This window comes from Nerophis ophidion, linkage group LG18 (genome assembly GCF_033978795.1).
Source record: "Nerophis ophidion isolate RoL-2023_Sa linkage group LG18, RoL_Noph_v1.0, whole genome shotgun sequence".
NCBI classification, from domain to species: domain Eukaryota; kingdom Metazoa; phylum Chordata; class Actinopteri; order Syngnathiformes; family Syngnathidae; genus Nerophis; species Nerophis ophidion.
The window spans coordinates 26879316-26904009 of NC_084628.1; the positions used below are offsets into that span (position 1 = coordinate 26879316).

The following is a 24694-nucleotide window of genomic DNA, read 5'->3' on the forward strand; positions in this document are numbered from 1 at the left end:
TTTTTTCAAGGCCTCAATCTGGAGCCCCCCACCCCAAGAACCTATTCAACTTTTAAGGGGCACACCCATCACTGTTCCTGTTCTGTCTCCCTGTACAATGTTTCTCTAATCTTGAACAGAATTGTACTGAAAACCTGGATTAAGCAGAAAAGTCCACAACATTTTCTGAAAATATTTTATTGTTCTTAGAGGGGAGGGTTGGTTTTGGGTAAGGATTGGTCCTCTTGTTTTGGTCGGAGTATAGAAGAGTTTCTCTGAGTATTGTTTTCTTTTTTCAGGGTCGTGCGGTGACTGGATTTCCGTGCAAACAGGAGCCATGACTAAGTGATTCTGTCCTTACTAAAGTCCTACCTAGAATTGATTCAGAAATGTGTGATAGAGTCCAGTCGCTAAGGAATGACAACCTGCAAGAGGAGGCGCCGGCTGATGGAAACGCCAACGATATCAGGACGGACGGCGGCGGGAGAATGGGCGGTGGCAGCCCTGTGTCCGACCAGGACAAGGCGGTCATCTGGGGGACGGATTGCCCGTGTGACGACCCTGAGCTGGCAGAGTTCGAGATGCTGGAGTGTCAGGAGCTGGAGGCCTACGTGGTGGAGGACGGGGAGGATTTTGTCGGGCTACAGGAGCGCAACAATCCGCCGCCTTCGAGCAGCAGAACCGCAGAAGAAACGGCGACTGATCAGTCTGATGGTTTTGCTTCCGCTTCTGTGGACAACAAGGGAGAGATGTGCAAGACAGAAAATACCCCAAAAAAACGTGAGTCCTGCGTGGATTTGAATCTGAACTCCACTGTTTGCGCAAAGGATCCTGAAGCCAAAAAGGAGGCGGAGCACAACAGGATGAATAACCACTTAAATAAAGCTTTGAAAGGTGCATCTGAACGCGAGGCTTCACCCGTCAAAAACACTAAAAGCAAGAAAAGCACACAAACAGACGAGCCTTTTGAAGGCAACGTGAGCCCTCGGAAAACCAAAGGATCTCCGCCCAATGTTGTCAAGAATCCAGCATCCTCTGATACCTCCTTGAAAAAGCAGAACTCCTTTGAGAGAAGCTTGAAAAAGCAGCCCGTGTTTGAATACACCTTCAAGAAGCAGCTCTCCTTTGATAATTCCACAAAGAAGCCTCAGAGCTCCTTCGAGATCGCCTCGCGCTCTTCCAGCCTGGAGAGGAGGAAACCGTGGGGGAGCCCCAGTCGCACGGCGACCCCGTCGTCATTGCCCAGGAAACAACCTCCTGCCTCTCCGGCCAAGGTGTCCAATGTCCAAGCGGCCCTTCACGGCTCCCCTACAAGAAATTCAACGACAAAAACACCTAAGACACATCTAAGCAGTGGGATCCCCAAACCTGTAGCTCCTGTAGACATCAAGAGGTCATTTTCTCCTACTACGCCCAAAAATGTCCGTCCAAAAATCATCACCTGCATACGCAAGAATCCCCAGGGAACGGATCCCCCACTCTCCTGTACTCCGGCTCATGCAGAGCCAAGGGTTGGACCTTCATATAAAGTCTCCTACAACACCATGTTTGACAAGTACAGACAGGAGCTGTCTGGACACTGTCCTTCTGGGCTGAAACCTTCTAGTCATCATGAGGACACCCAATGTCCCCAAGAGGTAAGACCCGTTTTCTTCAGACGTTAGTTTTTGGTTGGTAAGCCCTAAGGAAGACCCCCGGACTCACGTCCCCAAGTCTCTCAGCAGCACTACCTCCAAGATGGAGGCTATCACACCCCCAGGGCGGCAAGGCCTCAGCTCGGGTTGTGTGCCGTCACCAGACAACCTGCAGCCAAAGCGCGACTTCCACCGACAGGTCCAAGGGAGTCCACAGGTAAGATCCCGACGAGGTGTCTTCAAAGTCTTAGCTGCTGCTTTTTAGTCAACCACCACGATCTATCTGTCCTCAGGAGACCAAAAACGGTCGGGTCCGGAGATCTCAAGGAATATACTGATCAAATCGGGACAAACTGGTCTCCGTTCCCCTGGCTTCTCCACGCTACCAAGTGCTCGAAACGCCGCCGTGGGTGTCGCCAGAAGTGTGTCGTCTTTGTCCAGCGGCCAGATTAACGACAACGATACCAGCCAGACTTCTCAGCGTGAGTTCTTGACCAAGTGAAATGAAGTGAATTATATTTATATGGCGCTTTTTCTCTAGTGACTCAAAGCGCTTTACATAGTGAAACCCAATATCTAAGTTACATTTAAACCAATGTGTGTGGCACTGGGAGCAGGTGGGTAAAGTGTCTTGCCCAAGGACACAACTGCAGTGACTAGGATGGCAGAAGCGGGGATCGAACTTGCAACCCTCAAATTGCTGGCACGGCCGCTCTATCAACCGAGCTATACCGCCCCAACTGGACCAACACACCAACTGTGAACTGTCGTCAGTTAGTTTTTTATAATCAAAGGCAGGATCGGAAGAAAATATATTTTTGCAACGTCATGAAATTCAAACTACCTTATTTTCCGGACTAGAAAGTGTACCCCTGTATAAGCCGCACCCACCAAACTGTCCATATATTGGCCAAACTGGACTACAGTGTAAGCCGCAAATATATACTTTGTGAATGTTTATTTTCATACCTTAATTGTTTCCAAACGGTGTCCGTAACACGGCAGTAAAACGGATGATCAAACAAAACAGAAGTCATTGCCAGGGACCCACTAGCTGCAGAATCCAGCTCTCCAATCAGCTAAACAGACCCAATAACTCCACCAATTTGTGAACGTGAAACTATACAAAAACAGTGTCATTGTAAGTTAATAACACTAACACACTCAAAAATGTGTTAGCATCTTAGCTAATACTAACAACGCTAGCTTGAACACAATGTGGTCGCATGCGCAAATATGCATGAAAACAAACCTGCAGAAATCACAAATGGGACGGTTTAGTAAGTAAAAATAGTTTTAGTTATATTGTAAAACTTACAAAGGTTGCTCGGAGTGATGAATGAAGAATCCATACAAGTAGAAACGCTACAGTCAGCTGGAAGATGGAACGGCTCTTCTACTGCCGGTTGAAAGCACTAAATGGAAGGACACTGCAGTGAGCGAAAAGATGGCGCCACAGCACAAACAAGACACCTTGTCATTGTGTTTGCTTGGTTTAAAAAGAACAACTATTTGCTGTGATGTTACGAGCCAGGGAATAATAGAACTACACTACCCAGCATACCCGTTGCATGCTCATGCGCGGTGGGGGGAGTTGTATGTGGCCATGTTGACAGTTTGGATGTTGTGATATGCACGCTCTAAAAAAGTAAACGTTGAAAACTCAGACAACACGCCTCGTCTGTATTATTGATCTTGAGACAGACAACACATGGTGTCAGAAGTGGCCGTGAGCAGCGTCGGAAGAAATGTTTGCCACGAGGGAGCCACGAAAGACGAGTGTCTTCGGTCGCGTGAGTGACAACGTGCGAAGGACGCCACATTTCTGAGGAGTTTGCTACGGTGTGTGAAGACTATGAGCGGCGGTAAAGTGACACAGACGACAAGGGACAGATTGAACAAATAGAAGAGGATCTTGTGCCCGAGTTGGAAGAAAGCCAACAACACAAAGAGCTGTGAAGTCCCGGTAACTTACCCAAAGTACAGTCATGGAAAAGCTAAGTCCACCTAGCCCAATGCTACTAACGGCTAATCTTGCTGATAACTGGAAGCGTTTTAAGCAAAGATTTAATATATATTTAGCAGCAAGGTGACAATGAAAAGCTGAAAGCTCACATTCTTTTGCATGTTATTGGAGAAGATGCTTTGAACATATATAATAGCTTTCAGCTGGATGAAGCTAATTTGACACTGAAACAGCTAATGACAAAGTTCGAAGAATACTTTGTGCCTCGTCAAAACGTGACATTTGAGAGGTATAAGTTTTTCACACATGACCAAAAGCAAGGAGTACCTTTTGATCAGTACATGGCGGAGCTTCATACACTAAGCAAAACATGTGAATTTGACACTCTGAGAGACTCATTAGTGAGAGATAGGATTGTTTGTGGTACAATGAATAATGCACTAAGAGAAAGACTGCTTTGAGAAACTGGGCTTACGTTAGATAAGTGTGTCAGTATGTGTAGAGCAGCTGAGACCACCAGAGCACAAACAAAAGAGTTACGAAGAGGTGAAACAACAGTGCATGCCATACATAAAGAACAATGGAAAAAGAAAATGTGTACCAAACAAAAGGATCAAAAAGACAAATTTGTGGGATTTAAATGTGGTAAATGTGGAGGCAGCCACAAGCCAAAATATTGTCCTGCTTATGGAAAAACATGTAACAACTGTGGAAGGAGCAATCACTATGCAAAGTGTTGTAAAGCAGCTTCAAGACAGAAAGTTCACACAGTTGAAGAAGATGATGATAAGGATGAGTTTATTGTCAATGTGGTGCAAGCGTGCACAATTGAAAAAGAAGAATGGATTGTTCCAATTACAGTGAATCAGACGACAATACCATTCAAGTTAGATACAGGTGCTCACGTAAACCTGCTATCTTTGGAAGATTACAAAACACTGACTGTAAAGAGCAAAATCCATCCAGTAAAAACCAAAGAAAGTGGATACTCTGGAGAACGAGTTCCTGTTAAAGGTGGATGTATTGCAACTTTTAAACACAAGGGTCGACAAATGAGAGCACAGCTACTGATTGTGGATATGAGTGTACAACCAATCCTGGGACTCAGTGCATGCACAAAGCTCAATCTTGTCAAAAGAATGTTTGTGGTGACATCTCAAGAAACTACAAATGCTCAAGACTCACTCATGGAAGAGTATAAAGACTGCTTTCAAGGACTTGGATGTCTACCTGGACTACATAAAATATGTGTAGATAAATATGTGTTTCCTGTTGTGCACCCGTGCAGGAAAGTCCCATTTGCTCTGTGTGAAAAACTGAAAGATGAACTAGCGCAAATGGAAAAGTTGGGAGTCATTAAGAGAATAGATGAGCCAACTGAATGGGTCAGCTCGCTGGTTGTTGTGCAAAAGAAAACAGGTGCCCTAAGAATATGCTTGGATCCAAGAGACCTAAATAAAGCGATCAGAAGAGAGCACTTTAAGTTACCAACCAGGGAAGAGATCATGGCACAATTTGCTGGCGCAAAATGGTTCAGCAATTTAGATGCTTCATCAGGTTTCTGGCAGATGAAGCTTGATGAGGAGAGACTGTGCACATTTAACACCCCGGAGGGCAAGTACAGGTTTCTTCGTCTACCATACAGCATCTTGTCAGCGCCTGAAGTATATCACAAGACCATTCACATGATTTTTGAGCACATACCCGGAGTTGAGACAATGATGGATGATATCATAGTGTGGGGTCAACACAAAAAGAACACGACGAAAGACTGAGACAAGTGCTAGACAAGACAAGGGAGGTGAACCTGAAACTTAACAAAGAAAAATGTGAGTTTGGAGTGAAGTCACTGACCTTTGTGGGAGATGTTGTGAGTGAAGAGGGCGTGAAGCCAGATCCGAGAAAAACTTCAGCAATCATCAACATGGAAAGGCCAACCAACAAAGATGAGGTCAGACGTTTCCTAGGGATGGTCACCTATCTTGCTAAGTTTGTCCCACAACTGTCAACCCAGTCAGCACCTCTCAGGAGTCTTCTTGAACAAAAGAATGAATGGTTATGGTGCCACGAGCAAGAACAATGTTTTCTGAGACTGAAGGAGACTCTTACACAGGAGCCCGTGTTAAAGTTTTATGACCCCGAGAAGAGCACCAGGATCTCGGCAGATGCATCACAGTACGGCTTGGGAGCAGTGCTACTGCAGCAACATGAAGAGCAGTGGCTACCTGTCGCCTATGCCTTCCAGAGCACTGACAAGTGCCGAGACCAGGTATGCTCAAATCGAGAAAGAACTGTTGGCAAGTTTGTATGCATGCGAGCGTTTCCATCAATATGTATATGGACAGATGTTTCAAGTGGAAACCGATCACAAACCGTTGGTGTCCATCATGAACAAACCGTAGAATGACTGTCCAGTACGAATACAGCGCATGCTAATTCGACTGCAAAAATATGACGTGCACATTATATATACACAAGGAAAATATATGTACACAGCCGACACATTGTCTAGAGCAGTGGATAAAAGAGAACTTGCAGACAGTGAAAATATCACTGAGATACAGGCATATGTAGATATGGTTGTGACATCTTTGCCGGTGACTGCAGACAGAACAGAACAAATACGGAGAGAGACTATTGAAGATGAAACTGTGAAAGAACTCAAGAGCGCAGTACAGAATGGATGGCCTGACAACAAAAAAGGGTTGCCCCTTGAAAATACAAGACTATTGGAATTGTAGAGCTGAGCTCACAGTGGTGGATGACATTGTGCTAAAAGGGAGCAAATTTGTTATTCCGTACTCACTGCGCAAGCAGATGCTCGAAAAGATATACGAAGGCCACCTTGGTGAAGTCAAGTGTAAAAGGAGGGCTAGAGAAGTATTGTACTGGCCAAGGATCAATCACGATATTAGCCAAACAACAATGTCATGTGGAATTTGCCGAACTTACAGGCCAAAACAACAAGCGGAGCCACTGATGACTCATCCAGTGCCACACAGACCTTACTACAAAGTAGGAACTGATCTATTGACTTCGATGGAAGGAGCTACGTGGTAGTCACAGATTACTTTTCGAACTATCCTGAAATTGGAGCGTTGCAGTCAACATCGAGCAAAGCAGTTGTCAGTTATTTAAAGACTGTTCGCCAGACATGGTGTTCCATGCGAACTGTTTTCCGACAATGGTCCCCAGTTTTCTAGCTGTGAGTTTGCTGCCTTTGCCAAGGAATGGGGTTTTCAACACTCTACGTCAAGTCCAACTTATCCAAAGTCCAACGGCTTGGCAGAATACTCTGTTAAAACTGTAAAGAACTTGCTAAACAAATCACAGTACAAAGATGACTTTCAGAAAAGTTTACTGATCTACCGGAGTGCACCTCTACAAAATGGACTGTCACCAGCCCAAATGCTGATGGGTAGGCGCATTCGCTCCAACCTACCAGTCAACGAGGATTTGCTGACACCCAAAGGCGCACACAAGGTCAGACAAGCTAAGGAAGTACAAAAAGCAAAGCAAAAACATCTGCATGATACAACTGCAAAACACCTGCCTATGCTGAGGCCAGGAGATGTTGTGCATCTCAGAGACATTTCTACAGGCCTCTGGAGACAAAAAGGACAGGTGGAAGAGGAAGTTGCTCCACGCTCGTATAGGATCCAGATGGAAAATGGACCGTCTCTGAGAAGGAACCGTACGGATCTTCAACTACAGCTGACTGAAGGAAACATTGCAGCTCAGGAAAAGGCTCAACATGACTCAGCTGGACCTGCAGAACTTGTTGACACGGAGCCTAACCTTGCTGACCAAGGACTGACAGCAGTGTCCGCGTCACCTACTGTTGAGAGACTGTCTAGACCTAAGAGACATGTTCAGCCACCTAAGAGGCTGATTGAGAGTTGTTAAGAACTCTTGGTTTTTGCAAGTTGTTAAAAAAAAAAAAGAGTTGACATAAATGCTTTGACATTTTTGTGTGGTTACAATGCTAAAAAAATGAAAAAGTTGTAGTTTAAAAAAATAACACTTTGAGTTAAACACTATTTCTTTATAGGGGGAAAGATGTGATGTTATGAGCCAGGGAATAATAGAACTACACTACCCAGCATGCAACGGGAGTGACGAGCATGCGCGGTGGGGGGAGTTGTATGTGGCCATGTTGACAGTTTGGATGTTGTGATATGCACACACTAAAAAAGTAAACGTTGAAATCTCAGACAACACGCCTCGTCTGTATTATTGATCTTGAGACAGACAACACATTTGCATTATTGCTTTTTTTTTTTTATCCTGCACTACCAAGAGCTAATGCAACGAAATTTTGTTCCTATTTGTACTGTAAAGTTCAAATTTGAATGACAATAAAAAGGAAGTCTAAGTCTAATTATGGCCGTCAGCAAAGAAAAATCTATAATTTAGCCGCACCGTTTTATAAACCGCACGGTACAAAGCGTGGGGAAAAAAAGTAGCGACTTATAATCCGAAATTTTCAGTATTTGTATGGTAGTTGGATATCCAGTTACCTTTAATGCTACACACTTTATATCAGGGGTGGGCATTTCGTCGATCTCGGAGGGTGTGTCAGTCGATCGCAAGCCAGGCATTAAAAAAATAGACATAAAAATGAGCAATCATCAATCTTCACCAAGACTTCACTTTCATCAGTTGTTTGACATTCTCGTCACCCGTGGATCTTGTGAGATGACGCTGGCTGCTGCGAGCTCATTATTAAGAAAAAAATCACTGACAAGACGGAGAGAAACACTAACTAATATTTGCTAACTTTAGCTAATATTAAACTATAGCTCATTTTATTAAGCTGACAGCTAGTGTTAACATAAGCTCATCTTAGCGCTAACGCTGATATTAGCCGATGTTTTTTGTCATTGCGAAAATTGTTTTCAACATAAGCTAATTCTTGGACTCTCGCTAACATGTATATTAGCATTTAGCATGGAAAGAATCCTGCTACCTGTCCAAATTAGAAATATATTCTCAAATCTTAGAAGTACAACAAGATGCCATCGGTGTACTCACTGAGGAAATATTATTCATGGTTGTAAAAGTGAGGCTTCATCTGAAACAAAAAAGAAAAATGAAGTCCAATTATATGAAACCAAAAAAAAGGTCCCAGGTGGATTATTGCAGAAACAGCCTTAAGCATTTTTGACGTCTTTAATAATTTAGCAATTAGCTTTCGAATGTGCCTGATGAGGAATGTAATGATAACACACCACAAAAAGACTATTTTTAACCTTTTGTCATTCACATTGACGTATTTTGTCTTTTTAAAGGATATAAACGACATTCTTCCAAACAGCAAATAGGTTCTTCTATTTAAGACGTCAATTCATCGGAGAATTAAAGCCTTGGAGATGCAACAACAGCTTTTTGTATGAATAATTAAGAGCTTTCTTTGTTTCACTTTGTGAGATTTTCAAAAGCATATTTCACAACAGCTGCCTATTTTTTAACATTTGACATGAATAAAAGTACATTATTTCCAATATCGTGAGAGAAAAAAAAGCACCCAAAAAGGGTTGCTGTTGAGTTATTACGGAAATAAATGGCCTATGACACTTTAATATCTCACTCGGGGTGTCCTAACTTTTTCCACTGAGTGCCTCACACTGAAAAATGACAACATGCGGCGGACATTTTTATATTTTTTTTATTTTTGATACCAATACAAAATATGTTGAAGAAACCAAAATGGTCTCAGTCAACAAAATGTTAAAAATAAGTCATGTATTTCAATCTATCAATCAATGTTTATTTATTTAGCCTGAAATCATAAGTGTCTCAAAGGGCTGCACAAGCCACACCGATATCCTCGGTTCAGATCCAACATCAGGGCAAGGAAAAACTCATAATCCAGTGGGATGTCAATGTGAATGACTATGAGAAACCTTGGAGAGGACCGCAGATGTGGGTGACCCCTTACTGATCTTTTTAACTTTAAATGCTTAAATATATATATTTCAACTTCGGATTTATCCGTTGACATCAAGTTAAAATTGTTCATGTTTTTTGTTTATCAAAGAAAACCTTGTTTTTATGGCAAAAACACAAAATATGCAGTATTTTCTCTCCAAAAATGTTCAAAGTGGGAATATTTGATGTGAAGTAATTGTAGCTTTAAATGTGTCAATAGTTCTTAACAACATTGATTTTAGTTCATTATTAGTTTTTGATCAATGACAAGTTAAAAATACATCCTCACTAAAAAAAGTCTATGGAAACTAAAAAGGCCCCACTCGTAAAAGTGTTGAAAAGAAGTCATAAATCAACAAATCTGTTTATTAACTTTCGATTTACATATTTGTTTGTCTTCTCATGTTTTTATCCCTTTTTTGTCAAATATTTTGATCCTCCCAAAAATTGTCGGAAGTGGAATATTTGATTTAAAGTAATCAATCAATCAATCAATGTTTATATAGCCCCAAATCACAAATGTCTCAAAGGACTGCACAAATCATTACGACTACAACATCCTCGGAAGAACCCATAAAAGGGCAAGGAAAACTCACACCCAGTGGGCAGGGAGAATTCACATCCAGTGGGACGCCAGTGACAATGCTGACTATGAGAAACCTTGGAGAGGACCTCAGATGTGGGCAACCCCCCCCCCTCTAGGGGACCGAAAGCAATGGATGTCGAGCGGGTCTAACAGGATACTGTGAAAGTTCAATCCATAGTGGCTCCAACACAGCCGCGAGAGTTCAGTTCAAGCGGATCCAAGACAGCAGCGAGAGTCCCGTCCACAGGAGACCATCTCAAACGGAGGCGGATCGGCAGCGTAGAGATGTCCCCAACCGATACAGGCGAGCGGTCCATCCTGGGTCCCGACGAGCGGTCCATCCTGGGTCTCGACTCTCGACAGCCAGTACTTCATCCATGGTCATCGGACCGGACCCCCTCCACAAGAGAGGGGGGGACATAGGAGAAAGAACAGAAGCGGCAGATCAACTGGTCTAAAAAGGAGGTCTATTTAAAGGCTAGAGTATACAGATGAGTTTTAAGGTGAGACTTAAATGCTTCTACTGAGGTAGAATCTCGAACTGTTACCGGGAGGGCATTCCAGAGTACTGGAGCCCGAACGGAAAACGCGCTATAGCCCGCAGACTTTTTTTGGGCTCTAGGAATCACTAATAAGCCGGAGTCTTTTTAACGCAGATTTCTTGCCGGGACATATGGTACAATACAATCGGCAAGATAGGCTGGAGCTAGACCGTGTAGTATTTTATACGTAAGTAGTAAAACCTTAAAGTCACATCTTAAGTGCACAGGAAGCCAGTGCAGGTGAGCCAGTACAGGCGTAATATGATCAAACTTTCTTGTTCTTGTCAAAAGTCTAGCAGCCGCATTTTGTACTAACTGTAATCTTTTAATGCTAGACATGGGGAGACCCGAAAATAATACATTACAGTAGTCGAGACGAGACGTAACAAACGCATGGATAATGATCTCAGCGTCTTTAGTGGACAAAATGGAGCGAATTTTAGCGATATTACGGAGATGAAAGAAGGCCGTTTTAGTAACGCTTTTAATGTGTGACTCAAAGGAGAGAGTTGTGTCGACGATAATACACAGATTTTTTACCGAGTCACCTTGTTTAATAATTTGGTTGTCAAATGTTAAAGTTGTATTATTAAATAGAGTTCGGTGTCTAGCAGGACCGATAATCAGCATTTCCGTTTTTTTGGCATTAAGTTGCAAAAAGTTAGCGGACATCCATTGTTTAATTTCATTAAGACACGCCTCCAGCTGACTACAATCCGGCGTGTTGGTCAGCTTTAGGGGCATGTAGAGTTGGGTGTCATCAGCATAACAGTGAAAGGTATGACGTCACCTAGCGGCAGCATGTAGATGCTGAAGAGTGCAGGGCCAAGAACCGAACCCTGGGGAACTCCACACGTTACCTTAACATAGTCCGAGGTCACATTGTTATGGGAGACACACTGCATCCTATCAGTAAGATAAGAGTTAAACCATGACAGGGCTGAGTCTGACATACCAATTCGTGTTTTGATACGCTCTAATAAAATATTATGATCGACGGTATCGAAGTAACTAGAGTTCAAAATGTCCGCGATTCATAACAACATTCATTTTGATTCATTATTATTTATTGAGCAATGACAGTTTTAAAGCAAAAATAACATACCAAAAAAAAACTACCTGCATGGCAGCTTTTTTTTAATTATTGCAACTTTTTCTTGTTACATTTCACCTGTTTGCTCTTTTATTCCACTTTTAGATTTTTTTTTGATAGTATTTTAAAGATGTGCACTTTGGACACCCCATAACATTCTTATTTCTTAACGTTTCAGCTTTTTCTTGAGATTTTGCCTTTTTCCCCATCAAATTGCAACTTTGTCTGATAATACGTTACATGTATTATTGTAATACTATTTTTTATCATAACACAACATTTTCTGTGAAAAAATTATGACTACAGTATTTCCATGAAATCCCTGTGCTCAAATTTTAACTTAACTCTTTTTGTCTTGGTTGTATTAATTTATGTTAAAAACTATCTTATTCACATATTACCCATATCTGTTTCAAACCAGTGAAGTTGTCACGTTGTGTAAATGGTAAATAAAAACAGAATACAATGATTTGCAAATCCTTTTCAACTTATATTCAATTGAATAGACTGCAAAGACAAGATATTTAACATTCGAACTAGAAAACTTTATTTTTTGCAAATATTAGCTCATTTGGAATTTAATGCCTGCAACATGTTTCAAAAAAGCTGGCACAAGTGGCAAAAAAGAGTGAAAAAGTTCAGGAATGCTCATCAAACACTTATTTGGAACATTCCACAGGGGAACAGGCTAATTGGGAACAGGTGGGTGCCATGGTTGGCTTTTATAAAATGTTCAGTCATTCACAAACAAGGATGGGGCGAGGGCCACCACTTTGTCAACAAATGCCTGAGAGCAAATTGTCCAACAGTTTAAAAACAATATTTCTCAACCAGCTATTGCAAGGAATTTAGGGATTTCACCATCTACGGTCCGTTATATTATCAAAAGATTGAGAGAATCTGGAGAAATCACTGCACGTAAGCGATGACATTACAGACCTTCGATCCCTAATGCGGTACTACATCAAAAAGCGACATCAGTGCATAAATTATATCACCACATGGGCTCAGGAACACTTAGAAAACCACTGTCAGTAACTACGGTTGGTCGCTACCTTTGTAAGTGCAGGTTAAAACTCTACTATGCAAAGCGATAGCCATTCATCAACAACACCCAGAGGAGATTTTTATTTTTAATTTTATTTTTTTCTTTGTCATGAAAAAGGGAGTTTTTTTGGATTGGTGCATTAATTGTAAGTGTATCTTGTGTTTTTTATGTTGATTTAATAAAAACAATTAAATTTATAAAAAAAAAATAATAATAATAATAATTAATAAAAACATTCTTCTGCGGACAGTTATCAATTGGGGACCACTGGTATAGGTGATCATCGTTTCTCAGCGAAACTACACTACTCAGAGGTCAGAGTTGTTATTCCAAGGACTAACTGGCCTAATGAGACCGCAACGCTCCTTTTCAGGGCAACGAACCTGACTGGAAACATGAGAAAAATAGTTTAATGATGTAATTCTTCTGTGTAATAATCCAAACATTTTTACATCACAGCTTCTCGAAAAGAGACCAAAGAGGCGGACAAGGCGTGGCCTAAAACGTGTGCAGGGCTTTCCCCCAAGTCTCAGTCCCCTGGTGAGTCTCAGTTTGCACGGTGTGTGCGTGCCAGCGTGTCATCATCATCATCCACCCTCGGTCTGCCCTTCATTAACTGTTGCCATAGCAACCGTCTCCAGTAGCTGCAATGCTGGGGAGTCAGCAGTCATCTCTCTCCTTTATTTAACCAGGTGAAAAGTCATGGAGGTTAAAATCTTGTTTACAAGGCCAAAAAGGCAGCAATAAAGCACAACAAAAACAGGAGCGGTCACACTGTGGATAAAAGCGTAAACATAAACATAAAACCACGTAATAGGTAAAGAATACAATGTGTCAATAAAAACAATTTAAAAACTAGTTCAGTGCCCCCAAAAGGAACGGCTTCTCGGCCTGAAATTCTCTCAAAGTGATGAGTTCAGGTAACCTCAGATCTTTTTATATTACATTCCATGACCATGGAGCAGTGAATGGAAAGGCTTTTTTTTTGTATTTTTCAACCGAGACTTGTGTTAGCTCTAGGAACAAACACGCCAAGGAGGTCCTGTGACCTTAACCCTCGTGTAATGTTCATATTGTTGTTAATCTGTTGGACCGGTTGCATTTTGTGGCTTTTAATGCCTCACAATCAAATATTTATATGTTAAAATACTGAACAGATGTGTATTGGGATAAGGTAAACATCTGTTTCTCCTCAATTGAGCCAAAGTTAATTCTGTCTCTGTTTAATTCCTTGCTTCTTGTCTTGTTTAAGAGATGTCATCAGTGTTTGAATCCGATAGAACGTTTCATTGTTTTTGTTATAAACATTTCATATTTTTATGTTAACACGTTATTATTCCTAACTAAACCTTGTGTAATGTTCACATTGTTGTGGGTCTGATGGACCCGTTGCATTTTGTGGCTTTTAATGCCTCACAATCAAACATGCGGAAAATTACTGAACAGATGTTTATTGGGATAAGGTAAACATCCATCAGACCCACAAACGCTGGCTGAGTAACAACATAATGAACGTTGCACGGAAAATTTCTCTGCCGGTTTCTCTATCCTACAAGGATTCTCTTTGGTGTGTTTTTGCACCTGCGGTTCCCACACAAGGTTGCACCATTGTTTGTCAACACTGTCTGCTCTCATTTTCTCGCACATTTGACCCTCTGATGTTCTGTGTACCTACAGTCTGTCCTCCTGTGTGTCTGTGTGTCTGTGTGTGTGTGTGTGCGTGCGTCCGTGCGTGCGTGCGTGTGTGCGCGCGTGCGTAGGTGAGTGGTACACAGAACATCAATGTCCGCACTTCTATTTGTCATGTCTTGGTGATCATGTTTAATTTGGCTATGTTCTGTTTGGTTTTTGCACTCATTCAGTTCCTGTTTTTTCACTCCCTGCTTTGTTTCCATGACAACCCATTAGTTTTCACATGTCCTCATGCCACGCACATGATTCATTTGGACTCAATGCACCTGATAATCACCACAGCACCATTTAAGCCTGTTGTTGCCAGGCAGTCAGCCTGGCGACATCACCCTCTACACACCCTTGTTATTCATGCTGATGATTCATGCTGCTCTTTTTCATGCTCTTTTCTCATTCCAAGTAAGGTTTCTTTATCCATGCCATAGTTTGCAAGTTTCGTTTTATGTCCATAGTTTTGCCTTTGTGGTAGTTTTGTTTTCTTAGCCAAGTTTTGAACTTTTGCCGAGAGCGCCATTCGTTTGGTCCTTTTTTTTTGAGTTAAGATTGGCTCGTTATGAATAATAACGTGTTAACATGACAACAAAAACAATGTAACGCTCTGTCAGGTTCAATCACTGATGACATCTATTAAACAAGGAATTAAACAAAAAGAATAAAATTTGGCTCAATTGAGGAGACATCTGGACTGTACTCTTGAGTTTGAGTTTATTTCGAACATGCAAGCATACAGCATGATACATCACAATTTCCAGTTTCTCTTTTGAACAATGTTAAAAAAGAGTAGGAAGAAGCAGAGCTTATTTAATTTTACCCCTTTTCTTTTACATAACAGTTGCTAAAACTTTTGTCCACTTCCTGTTTTCAATTTATTCACAAGTACAGTCTCACCACGCTCTGGCGAAAAATTGTACGCCTCCTCTTTTATTTGGACTTTCCCTGATTACATGGCAATCGCTGTTTCTAAGGCACGGGGGTCGTAAACAGCCGTCGCCTTTGATTACAACAGTTCAAAGAAAAGGTGGTAAAGTAGCTCAAAGAAGGGGTGCCTGGAGGGGGGTCTGGTCTTGCTTCCTCTTCGCTTTGTAGATCTCGGGTCAAGACAATCTCTTTCTGTTGATTACAATACATGAAAGAAACAGAACACCTTTATGTTGCTTCCCATCCTACACAGTGGAGTTTTACAAGCCTTCTGCTTGGTGGGATTAAAGACAGCTTTTGTCTGCTCGCCGGGAACTCATTGAAACACAAAGTTTTGTGATAACTTAGATACAATTGTTTTAACACGTTCATAACATAAAAACTATAAAATGTTAACAAAAACTACGAGACGTTCGTAACATGAAAACTATGAAAACTGTAAAACTTCATAAAAACTAACTGTTTCAATTGTATTTTATTTGACTTGTGTTTCTTTCATGAGATTATCCGATGAATGTCCATTTCATTTTTTCAACCCTCTCTTGGTCCTGTGGCGGTCCCGTGGCGCAGCCCGTGGGCGCTCAGCGGTGCGAGCGTGCGGCGCTGAGCGGGAGCAGGTAGTGGACCGGGCGCTGATCAAGCTGCTGAGGGAACGATGTGAGCAGCAAGGCCGCCAGCTGCAAAGTCTGCAGGCCCAGCTCAAGAAAGCCTCGCTCTGCATGGACGTGTTCGCCATCACCACCCGGCACTTCTGTCACAAGGTCAGCATTTTTATTACATGTGTCATTCATACGCCTCATTATGCCTCATTATTGCAGCTATCATATATATTTGCACATATGCCCACACCATACTTGCCAACCCTCCCTGATTTTCCGTGAGACTCCCGAAATTCAGCGCCTCTCCCGAAAACCTCCCGGGACAAATTTTCTCCCGAAAATCTCCCGAAATTCTGTCTGAGAACCTGACTCAGCAATGTTGTGACCCTCTTAAACAGGACAATACTGCCATCTACTGTACATAGAATAGAATAGAATGTACTTTATTGATCCCTGGGGGATATTCAGCACCACAGTTCGCTCACAATAAACAATGATAATAATAAATAATATAATATATATAATATATTCTATATATATATATAATACATATCCATCCAGTTTCTACCGCTTATTCCCTCTGGGGTCGCGGGGGGCGCTGGCGCCTATCTCAGCTATATGAAAAATATAAATGTATTCTACATATATTCTACATTTAAGTGCAGTCAAGGAACATATGCATTAGGGAGTCTGTTCTGAAGCCCACAGTAAAGAGACGTAACTTCATCACGTCGCCTGGTTATTGACTCCAACCCAATATATTACACCGTCGACAAGCAAAATGAAGAAATACGCTTGCAAGTTCCAAAACGAATGGAAACAAGAATTTCAGTTTATCCAGGAGAGTTCGAAGTGGAAGGGGTATATTGCCTGTAAATTTTGTAGAACAGACTTCATTGAACACGGCGGCCAAACGGATATACTCGGTCATGAACGGTCAGCGAAGCACAAAGCGTCCGCAGCGCAGCATCGTTCACAACCCAGTATTATGGGCCACCTCGCAAAATGGAGACCCGATGGTTTAATTTATGCTGAGACAAGGATGGCTATGCTGATAGCTGGACGCAACATCCCATTCTCATTTGCGGGATGTCTACAACAAATCTGTGAAGGATATGTTCCCGGATTCGGAGATCGCTCGCCAGTATGCAAATGGCAGAACAAAGGTTACTCAAATAGTGAAAGGTAAGTGTTGTTGTTTTTTTTAGTAACCAGCAAGCACATTACAGTTAGTAGAACAACTGTGTTTTTATTACTGTGTATTTGATAGGTGCTGTCGGAAATTCAAAAATTTATTTTATTTATATATATAATAAATATATATAGCTCGAATTTACTGAAAGTCAAATATTTCATACATACATACATATATATATATATATATATATATATATATATATATATATATATATATATATATATATATATATATATGAAATATATATGAAATACTCGAGTTGGTGAATTATATTCCTCCCCTCTTAACCAGGCCCCCCGCCCCAACCACACCTCCGTTCCATCCCCGACCTCCCGAAATCGGAGGTCTCAAGGTTTGCAAGTATGGCCCACACCTATAATATACAGTATCTGTTAGTCACTTAAAGGCATGGTAGTGGTGTGTTTGATTCTTTATCTTCTGACGATATGCTAACCTAGCATGATATTAAGGTGTAATGTTAGCATATAGCTCACAAGCTATGCTAGTGTTGCTTACCTAGGATGATGTTAAAATGGAATGTTAGCATGTAGCTCACATAGATATGCTACTGTTGTCAACCTAGAATGATGGTAAAGTGTAATGTTAGCATGTAGCTCACAAAAATAAGCTATTTGCTGGTGTAGCTAACCTAGTGTGGTGTTAAAATGTAATATTAGCATGTAGCTCACATAACTATGTTACTGTGGCATACCTAGTATGATGTTAACAACTTATGTTAGAATGTAGCTCACAAAACTATGCTAGTGTTGCCAACCTAGTATGATGTTAAAAAACTATGTTAGCATGTAGCTTACAAAGTTATGGTAATGATTCCAGCCAAGTATGATGTTAAAAACTTATGTTAGCATGTAGCTCACATAACTATGCTAGTGTTGCCAACCTAGTAGGATGGTAAAATTTATGTTAGCATGTAGCTCATATAACTATGCTAGGGCTGCCAACCAAGGATGATGTTAAAAAAAACATGTTAGCATGTAGCTTACAAAGCTATGGTAACGTTGCCAACCTTGTGTGATGTTAAAAACTTATTTTAGCATGTAGCTCACATAACTATGTTACTGTGGCAAACCTAATATGATGTTAAAAACTTAATTTAGCATGTTGCTCACATAACTATGCTAGTGTTGCCAACCTAGTATGATGTTAAAAACTTATGTTAGCATGTAGCTTACAAAGTTATGGTAGTGTTTCCAGCCTAGTATAATGTAAAAAATGTTTGTTAGCATGTAGCTCACATAACTATGCTGGTGTTGCCAACCTAGTATGATGGTAAAAACTTATGTTAGCATGTAGCTCATATAACTATGCCAGTGCTGCCAATCTAGTATTATGTAAAACAAATTATGTTAGCATGTAGCTTACAAAGCTATGGTAACGTTGCCAACCTAGTATGATGTTAAAAACTTATTTAGCATGTAGCTCACATAATTATGCTAGTGTTGCCAACCTAGTATGATGTTAAAAATGTATGTTAGCATGTAGCTTACAAAGCTATAGTAATGTTGCCAACCTAGTATGATGTTAAAAACTTATGTTAGCATGTAGCTTACACAGCTATGGTAATGTTGCCAACCCAGTATGATGTTAAAAACTTATGTTAGCATGGAGCTCACATAACTACGCTAGTGTTGCCAACCTAGTATGATGTTAAAAACTTATGTTAGCATGTAGTTCACATAATTATGCTAGTGTTGCAAACCTAGTATGACGTTAAAAACTTATGTTAGCATGGAGCTCACATAATTATGCTGGTGTTGCCATCCTAGTATGATGTTAAAAACTTATGTTAGCATGTAGCTCATATAACTATATCAGTGCTGCCAATCTAGTATTATGTTAAAAAAAAATATGTTAGCATGTAGCTTACAAAGCTATGGTAACGTTGCCAACCTAGTATGATGTTAAAAACTTATTTTAGCATGTAGCTCACACAACTATGCTAGTGTTGTCAACCTAGTATGATGTTACAAATGTATGTTAGCATGTAGCTTACAAAACTATAGTAATGTTGCCAACCTAGTATGATGTTAAAAACTTATGTTAGCATGAAGCTCACATAAATATGCTAGTGTTGCCAACCCAGTATTATGTTAAAAACTTATGTTAGCATGTAGCTCACATAACTATGCTAGTCTTGCTAACCTCGTATGATGTTAAAACTTATGTTAGCATGGAGCTTACATAACTATGTTAGTGTTGCCAACTTAGTATGATGTTAAAAACTTATATTAGCATGTAGCTTACACAGCTATGGTAATGTTGCCAACCTCGTATGATGTTAAAAACTTATGTTATCATGTAGCTCACTTAATTATAATAGTGTTGCCAACTTAGTATATTAAAAGCTTATGTTAGCATGTAGCTTATTCAGCTATGGTAATGTTGCCAACCTCGTATGATGTTAAAAACGTAAGTGATCATGTAGCTCACTCAATTATGCTAGTGCTGCCAACCTAGCATGATGTTGAAAACTTATGTTAGCATGTAGCTTACAAAGCTATGGTAATGTTGCCAATCTAGTAGGATCTAGTAGGATGTAAAACATGTATCTTAGCATGTAGCTTACATAACTATGCTAGTGTAGACAACCTAGTGTGATGTTAAAAACTTATGTTAGCATTTAGCTCATATAACTATGCTAGTCTTGCTAACCTCGTATGATGTTAAAACTTATGTTAGCATGTTGCTCACATAACTATGCTAGTGTTGCCAACCCACTATGATGTTAAAAACTTATGTTAGCATGGAGCTTAAACTATGGTAGTGTTGCCAACCCAGTATGACGTTAAAAACGTATGTTAGCATGTAGCTTACACAGCTATGGTAATGTTGCCAACTGCGTATGATGTTAAAAACTTATGTTATCATGTAGCTCACTTAACTGCAAGTGTTGCCAACCTAGTATGATGTTAAAAACTTATGTTAGCATGTAGCTCACATAACTATGCTAGTGTTGCCAACCTAGTATGATGTTAAAAATGTATGTTAGCATGTAGCTCACATAACTATGCAGTGTTGACAACCTAGTGTGATGTTAAAAACTTATATTAGCATGTAGCTCACATAATCATGCTAGTGTTGCCAACCTAGTATTATGTTAAAAATGTATGTTAGCATGTAGCTCGCATAACTATGCAGTGTCGCTAACGTACAGTATTTGTGCCCCTGTACCACAATGTGTGTGTCCAACATGACTCAAGTACACAATATCACACCCTTGGTCCGACACAAACACAGCTCATTAGCATTAAAGCTACACACCCCCAACAACATGTTGGCACTTTTAAGCTGTCTAAATTCAACGCTAACACGAGTGATACTTAAAAATATGAAATATTGGGACGGTCAGACGGCCATGTTGTCTTTGGCTCATCATCCACTTATTGACTCTCTGTAAACCCGGTCCTAGGGATGAGTGAGTGGGCGTGTTAGTGAGGGAGTGAAGGGGTTAAGGTCTGGGCGTGCACTGCTGGGATTTTATGGTCTTTGTTGCGAGGACAGGAGGGGAGTCTTCCCTCTCTCTCCTCCTCCTCCTCCTCCTCCTCCTCCTCCGGTCCTGCATCCGGCAAAAGGGATGCTGCTGCCGTCTGCTCCTTTATGGGCCATGGCTGCTCCAGGCGTCCTTGTGCCGGCAACACGGTAAATAAATTCTTCCAGTTCATTAGTGCTTTTCTTTGGGGCGGGTGTAGGGGGGGAGGCAACGTGCCATTGAATGTGCTGAGTCAACGCCGGCCGGTCCGGTTCTGGTGGACTGTTTAGGAGTTAAATGTATGCTATCTTATATGATCTAGAACTATCTTAATCTTGGTTCTGCTGAAGGTGAGATCACCTCCGCATGAGTCATCTTCATCGTTTGCCAGAACGGTACTTTGTGTCCCTTGTGGCCCACGGTTGGTCTGGGGCAGGGTCCGTGGAGGATGATGTTGCCATGGCGACGGGTTGATGAGAGAAACCAAGATGACCGCCCGGAGAGTCATGTCAGGACGGGATCATCAAGGCGGTGCAGATAGTAATATCATCCATCCATCCATCTCTATTCAAGGTCACGGGGGCAGCAGCCTAAGCAGGGAAGCCCAGACTTCCCTCTCCCCAGCCACTTGGTCCAGCTCCTTTCAGGGGATCCCGAGGTGTTCCCAGGCCAACCGGGAGACAAAGTCTTCCCAACGTGACCTGGGTCTTCCCCGTGTCTTCATACCGGTCGGACGTGCCCTAAACACCTCCCTAGGGAGGCGTTCGGGTGGCATCCTGACCTGATGCCCAAACCACCTAATCTGGCTTCTCTCGTAATAATAACAATACTAACAATAACTAAAAAATTCCGGAGGAAATTTTAATGGGCCTGCTTTCGGTTGCCCTGGACCTCTGGCCAGGGGTGGTCGTCGGAAACCGCCGTACTTTTAAGAATGGGGCAGAGTGTCTGAATCCGTGATTTTTTTAGGTGTAACTGTACAAAACGAGCGATCGAGCTAGCCTAAAACAATAGCATGCTTACATTAAAATGTAACACTTAGCACAGGGGTCACCAACTTTTTTGAAACCAAGAGCTACTTCTTGGGTACTGATTAATGTGAAGGGCTACCAGTTTGATACACACTTAAATAAATTGCCAGAAATAGCCAATTTGCTCAATTTACCTTTAATAAATAAATCTATATATATAAAAAAAATGGGTATTTCTGTCCGTCATTCCGTCGTACATTTTTTGTCATTTTACGGAAGTTTTTTTGTAGAGAATAAATTATGAAAAAAAACTCTTAATTGAACGGTTTAAAAAAAGAAGAAAACACGAAAAAAAAGAAAATGTAATTTTGAAACATAGTAATCTTCAATTTCGACTCTTTAAAATTCAAAATTCAACCGAAAAAAAAAGAACAGAAAAACTAGCTAATTCGAATTTTGTTGAAAAAATAAAAAAAGAATTTATGGAACATCATTAGTCATTTTTCCTGATTAAGATTAATTTTACAATTTCGATGACATGTTTTAAATAGGTTGAAATCCAATCTGCACTTTGTTAGAAATGTATTCTAACAAAGACAAATAATTATTTCTTCTAGATTTTCCAGAACAAAAATGTTAAAAGACGTTCAAAAGACTTTGAAATAAGATTTAAATTTGATTCTACAGATTTTGGGCCCTGCGATGAGGTGGCGACTTGTCCAGGGTGTACCCCGCCTTCCGCCCGATTGTAGCTGAGATAGGCGCCAGCGCCCCCCGCGACCCCAAAAGGGAATAAGCGGTAGAAATGGATGGATGGATGGATCTACAGATTTTCTCAATTTGCCAGAATATTTAATTTTTATTTTAATCATAATAAGTTTCAAAAAATATTTCACAAATATTCTACGTCAAAAAAACAGAAGCTAAAATGAAGAATTAAATTAAACATTTTTTATTATTCTTTAAAATATAAAAAAAAATACTTGAACATTGATTTAAATTGTCAGGAAAGAAGAGGAAGGAATTTAAAAGGTAAAAAGGTATGTGTTTAAAATCCTATAATTATTTTTAAGGTTGTATTTTTTCTCTAAAATTGTCTTTCTGAAAGTTATAAGAAGCAAAGTAAAAAAATAAATATATTTATTTAAACAAGTGAAGACCAAGTCTTTAAAATATTTTCTTGGATTTTCAAATTCTATTTGAGTTTTGTCTCTCTTAGAATTAAAAATGTCGAGCAAATCTTGACCAGCTTGCTAGTAAATAAATACAATTTAAAAATAGAGGCAGCTCACTGGTAAGTGCTGCTATTTGAGCTATTTTTAGAACAGGCCAGCGGGCGATTCATCTGGTCCTTATGGGCTACCTGGTGCCCGCGGGCACCGCGTTGGTGACCCCTGACTTAGCACGTGTGCTAACAATAGCATGCTAAAAGTTAGCATGTCTCACATTTCAAATAACACAGCTTTAAGGCGCATTGCTGCGGAAGTAGAAAAAGTGAACAAACAGCACAAAAAAAAGTTAGCATGCTAGTGTTAGCTTGCTAGCATGCTAGAGTTTGCATGCTATCAGTTTCAACAAGTTTCACATACCAAGTTATTTGACGCTGGGGTAAACAGAAGCAAATTTAGCTAAAAGAAAATATATAATGCTTCTGTTAGCATGCAAGCACGCTAACGTTAGCATGCTATCAGTTAGCCTGTGTTGAAAATACACACGTGGGTGAACAAAATGAGACATTAAGCACCGAGCTACGTGAACGTATGGCTGAACGTATGGCTACAAGAGGAGGTAATCTAGGCTTTTTGGCAAGATTACCTTGCCAAAAAGGTAATCTTTTGGCCGATAAATATGGGCCATTTTTTGGCTATGATGACAAAAATATGGGCCATTCAATTGGCCCATATTTTTTTTAAATTTGTGAATAGCATCACCATCTTAGTTGAGCTCGGGCCCAGCGAAGCCGGCGGCGTTTCTGGGTGTTGTTGATAAATGGCTTTGGCTTTGCATTGCAGTGTTTTAACTTGCACTTACAGATGTAGCGACAAACTGTAGTTACTGACAGTGGTTTTCGAAGTGTTCCTGAGCCCATGTGGTGATATCCTTTAAACACTGATGTCGCTTTTTGACGCAGTACGGCCTGAGGGAACGAAGGTCCGTTATATCATCGCTTACGTGCAATGATTTCTCCAGATTCTCTGAACCTTTTGATGGTATTACGGAACGTAGATGTTGAAATTCCTAAATTCCTTGCAATAGCCCATTGAGAATTGTTGTTCTTAAACTGTTTGACAATTTGCTCACGCTTTTGTTCACAAAGTGGTGACCGTTTCCCAATTCTTGTTTGTGAATGACTGAGCATTTCACGAAAGCTGCTTTTATACCCAATCATGGCACCCACCTGTTCCCGATGAGCCTGCACACCTGTGGGATGTTCCAAATAAGTGTTTGATGAGAATTCGTCAACTTCATCAGTATTTATTGCCACCTTTCCCAACTTTTTTGTCACGTGTTGCTGGCATCAAATTCTAAAATTAATGATTATTTCCCCCCAAAAAAGTGTATATCAGTTTGAACATCAAATATGTTGTCTTTGTATCATATTCAATTGAATATGGGTTGAAAAGGATTTGCAAATAATTGTATTCCGTTTATATTTACATCTAACACAATTTCCCAACTCATATGAAAACGGGGTTTGTACTATCTTAGGCGCAAGTGAGACCTTTCCGACGGTATAACATATGTGGGGGTTCGTCATGCATTAGGTGTAAGAGAAACATGAAATATGCGGAATAATAATGTGGGCTGCTTGCATTGCAACAGGCCCATAATAATAATAATAACAATAATATTAACAATAATAATAATAATATTATTAATAATAATGCAAAACATTGAAATTGTGATGTGTGATTCCAGAGTGAGATTGCTGCTGTGACAGAAGGGGAACTCTCCCAGGAGCTCGCCAGGATCAGGGATGAAGTTGGTAAGTGGAAATCACAACATCCACCACTAATGTGCTAAAGTGCTAAACTGTTATAGTGCTA

At 40.6% G+C, this 24694-nt stretch overlaps 1 protein-coding gene across 3 annotated transcripts in view; it reads left to right on the top strand.

The window, feature by feature from the left end:
* mtus2b (microtubule associated tumor suppressor candidate 2b) overlaps positions 1-24694 on the top strand; it is a 42554-nt gene that overhangs the window by 4469 nt on the left and 13391 nt on the right. For 2 of the 3 annotated variants that reach the window (XM_061877863.1, XM_061877864.1), the window contains exons 2-7: positions 279-1616; positions 1701-1830; positions 1907-2095; positions 13239-13319; positions 15960-16150; positions 24567-24633. In XM_061877863.1, the coding sequence (XP_061733847.1) occupies positions 369-1616; positions 1701-1830; positions 1907-2095; positions 13239-13319; positions 15960-16150; positions 24567-24633 (1906 nt within the window). In that variant the 5' untranslated portion in view covers positions 279-368. The remainder of the gene's footprint in view (positions 1-278; positions 1617-1700; positions 1831-1906; positions 2096-13238; positions 13320-15959; positions 16151-24566; positions 24634-24694) is intronic. The other variant, XM_061877865.1, reaches the window with a different exon arrangement.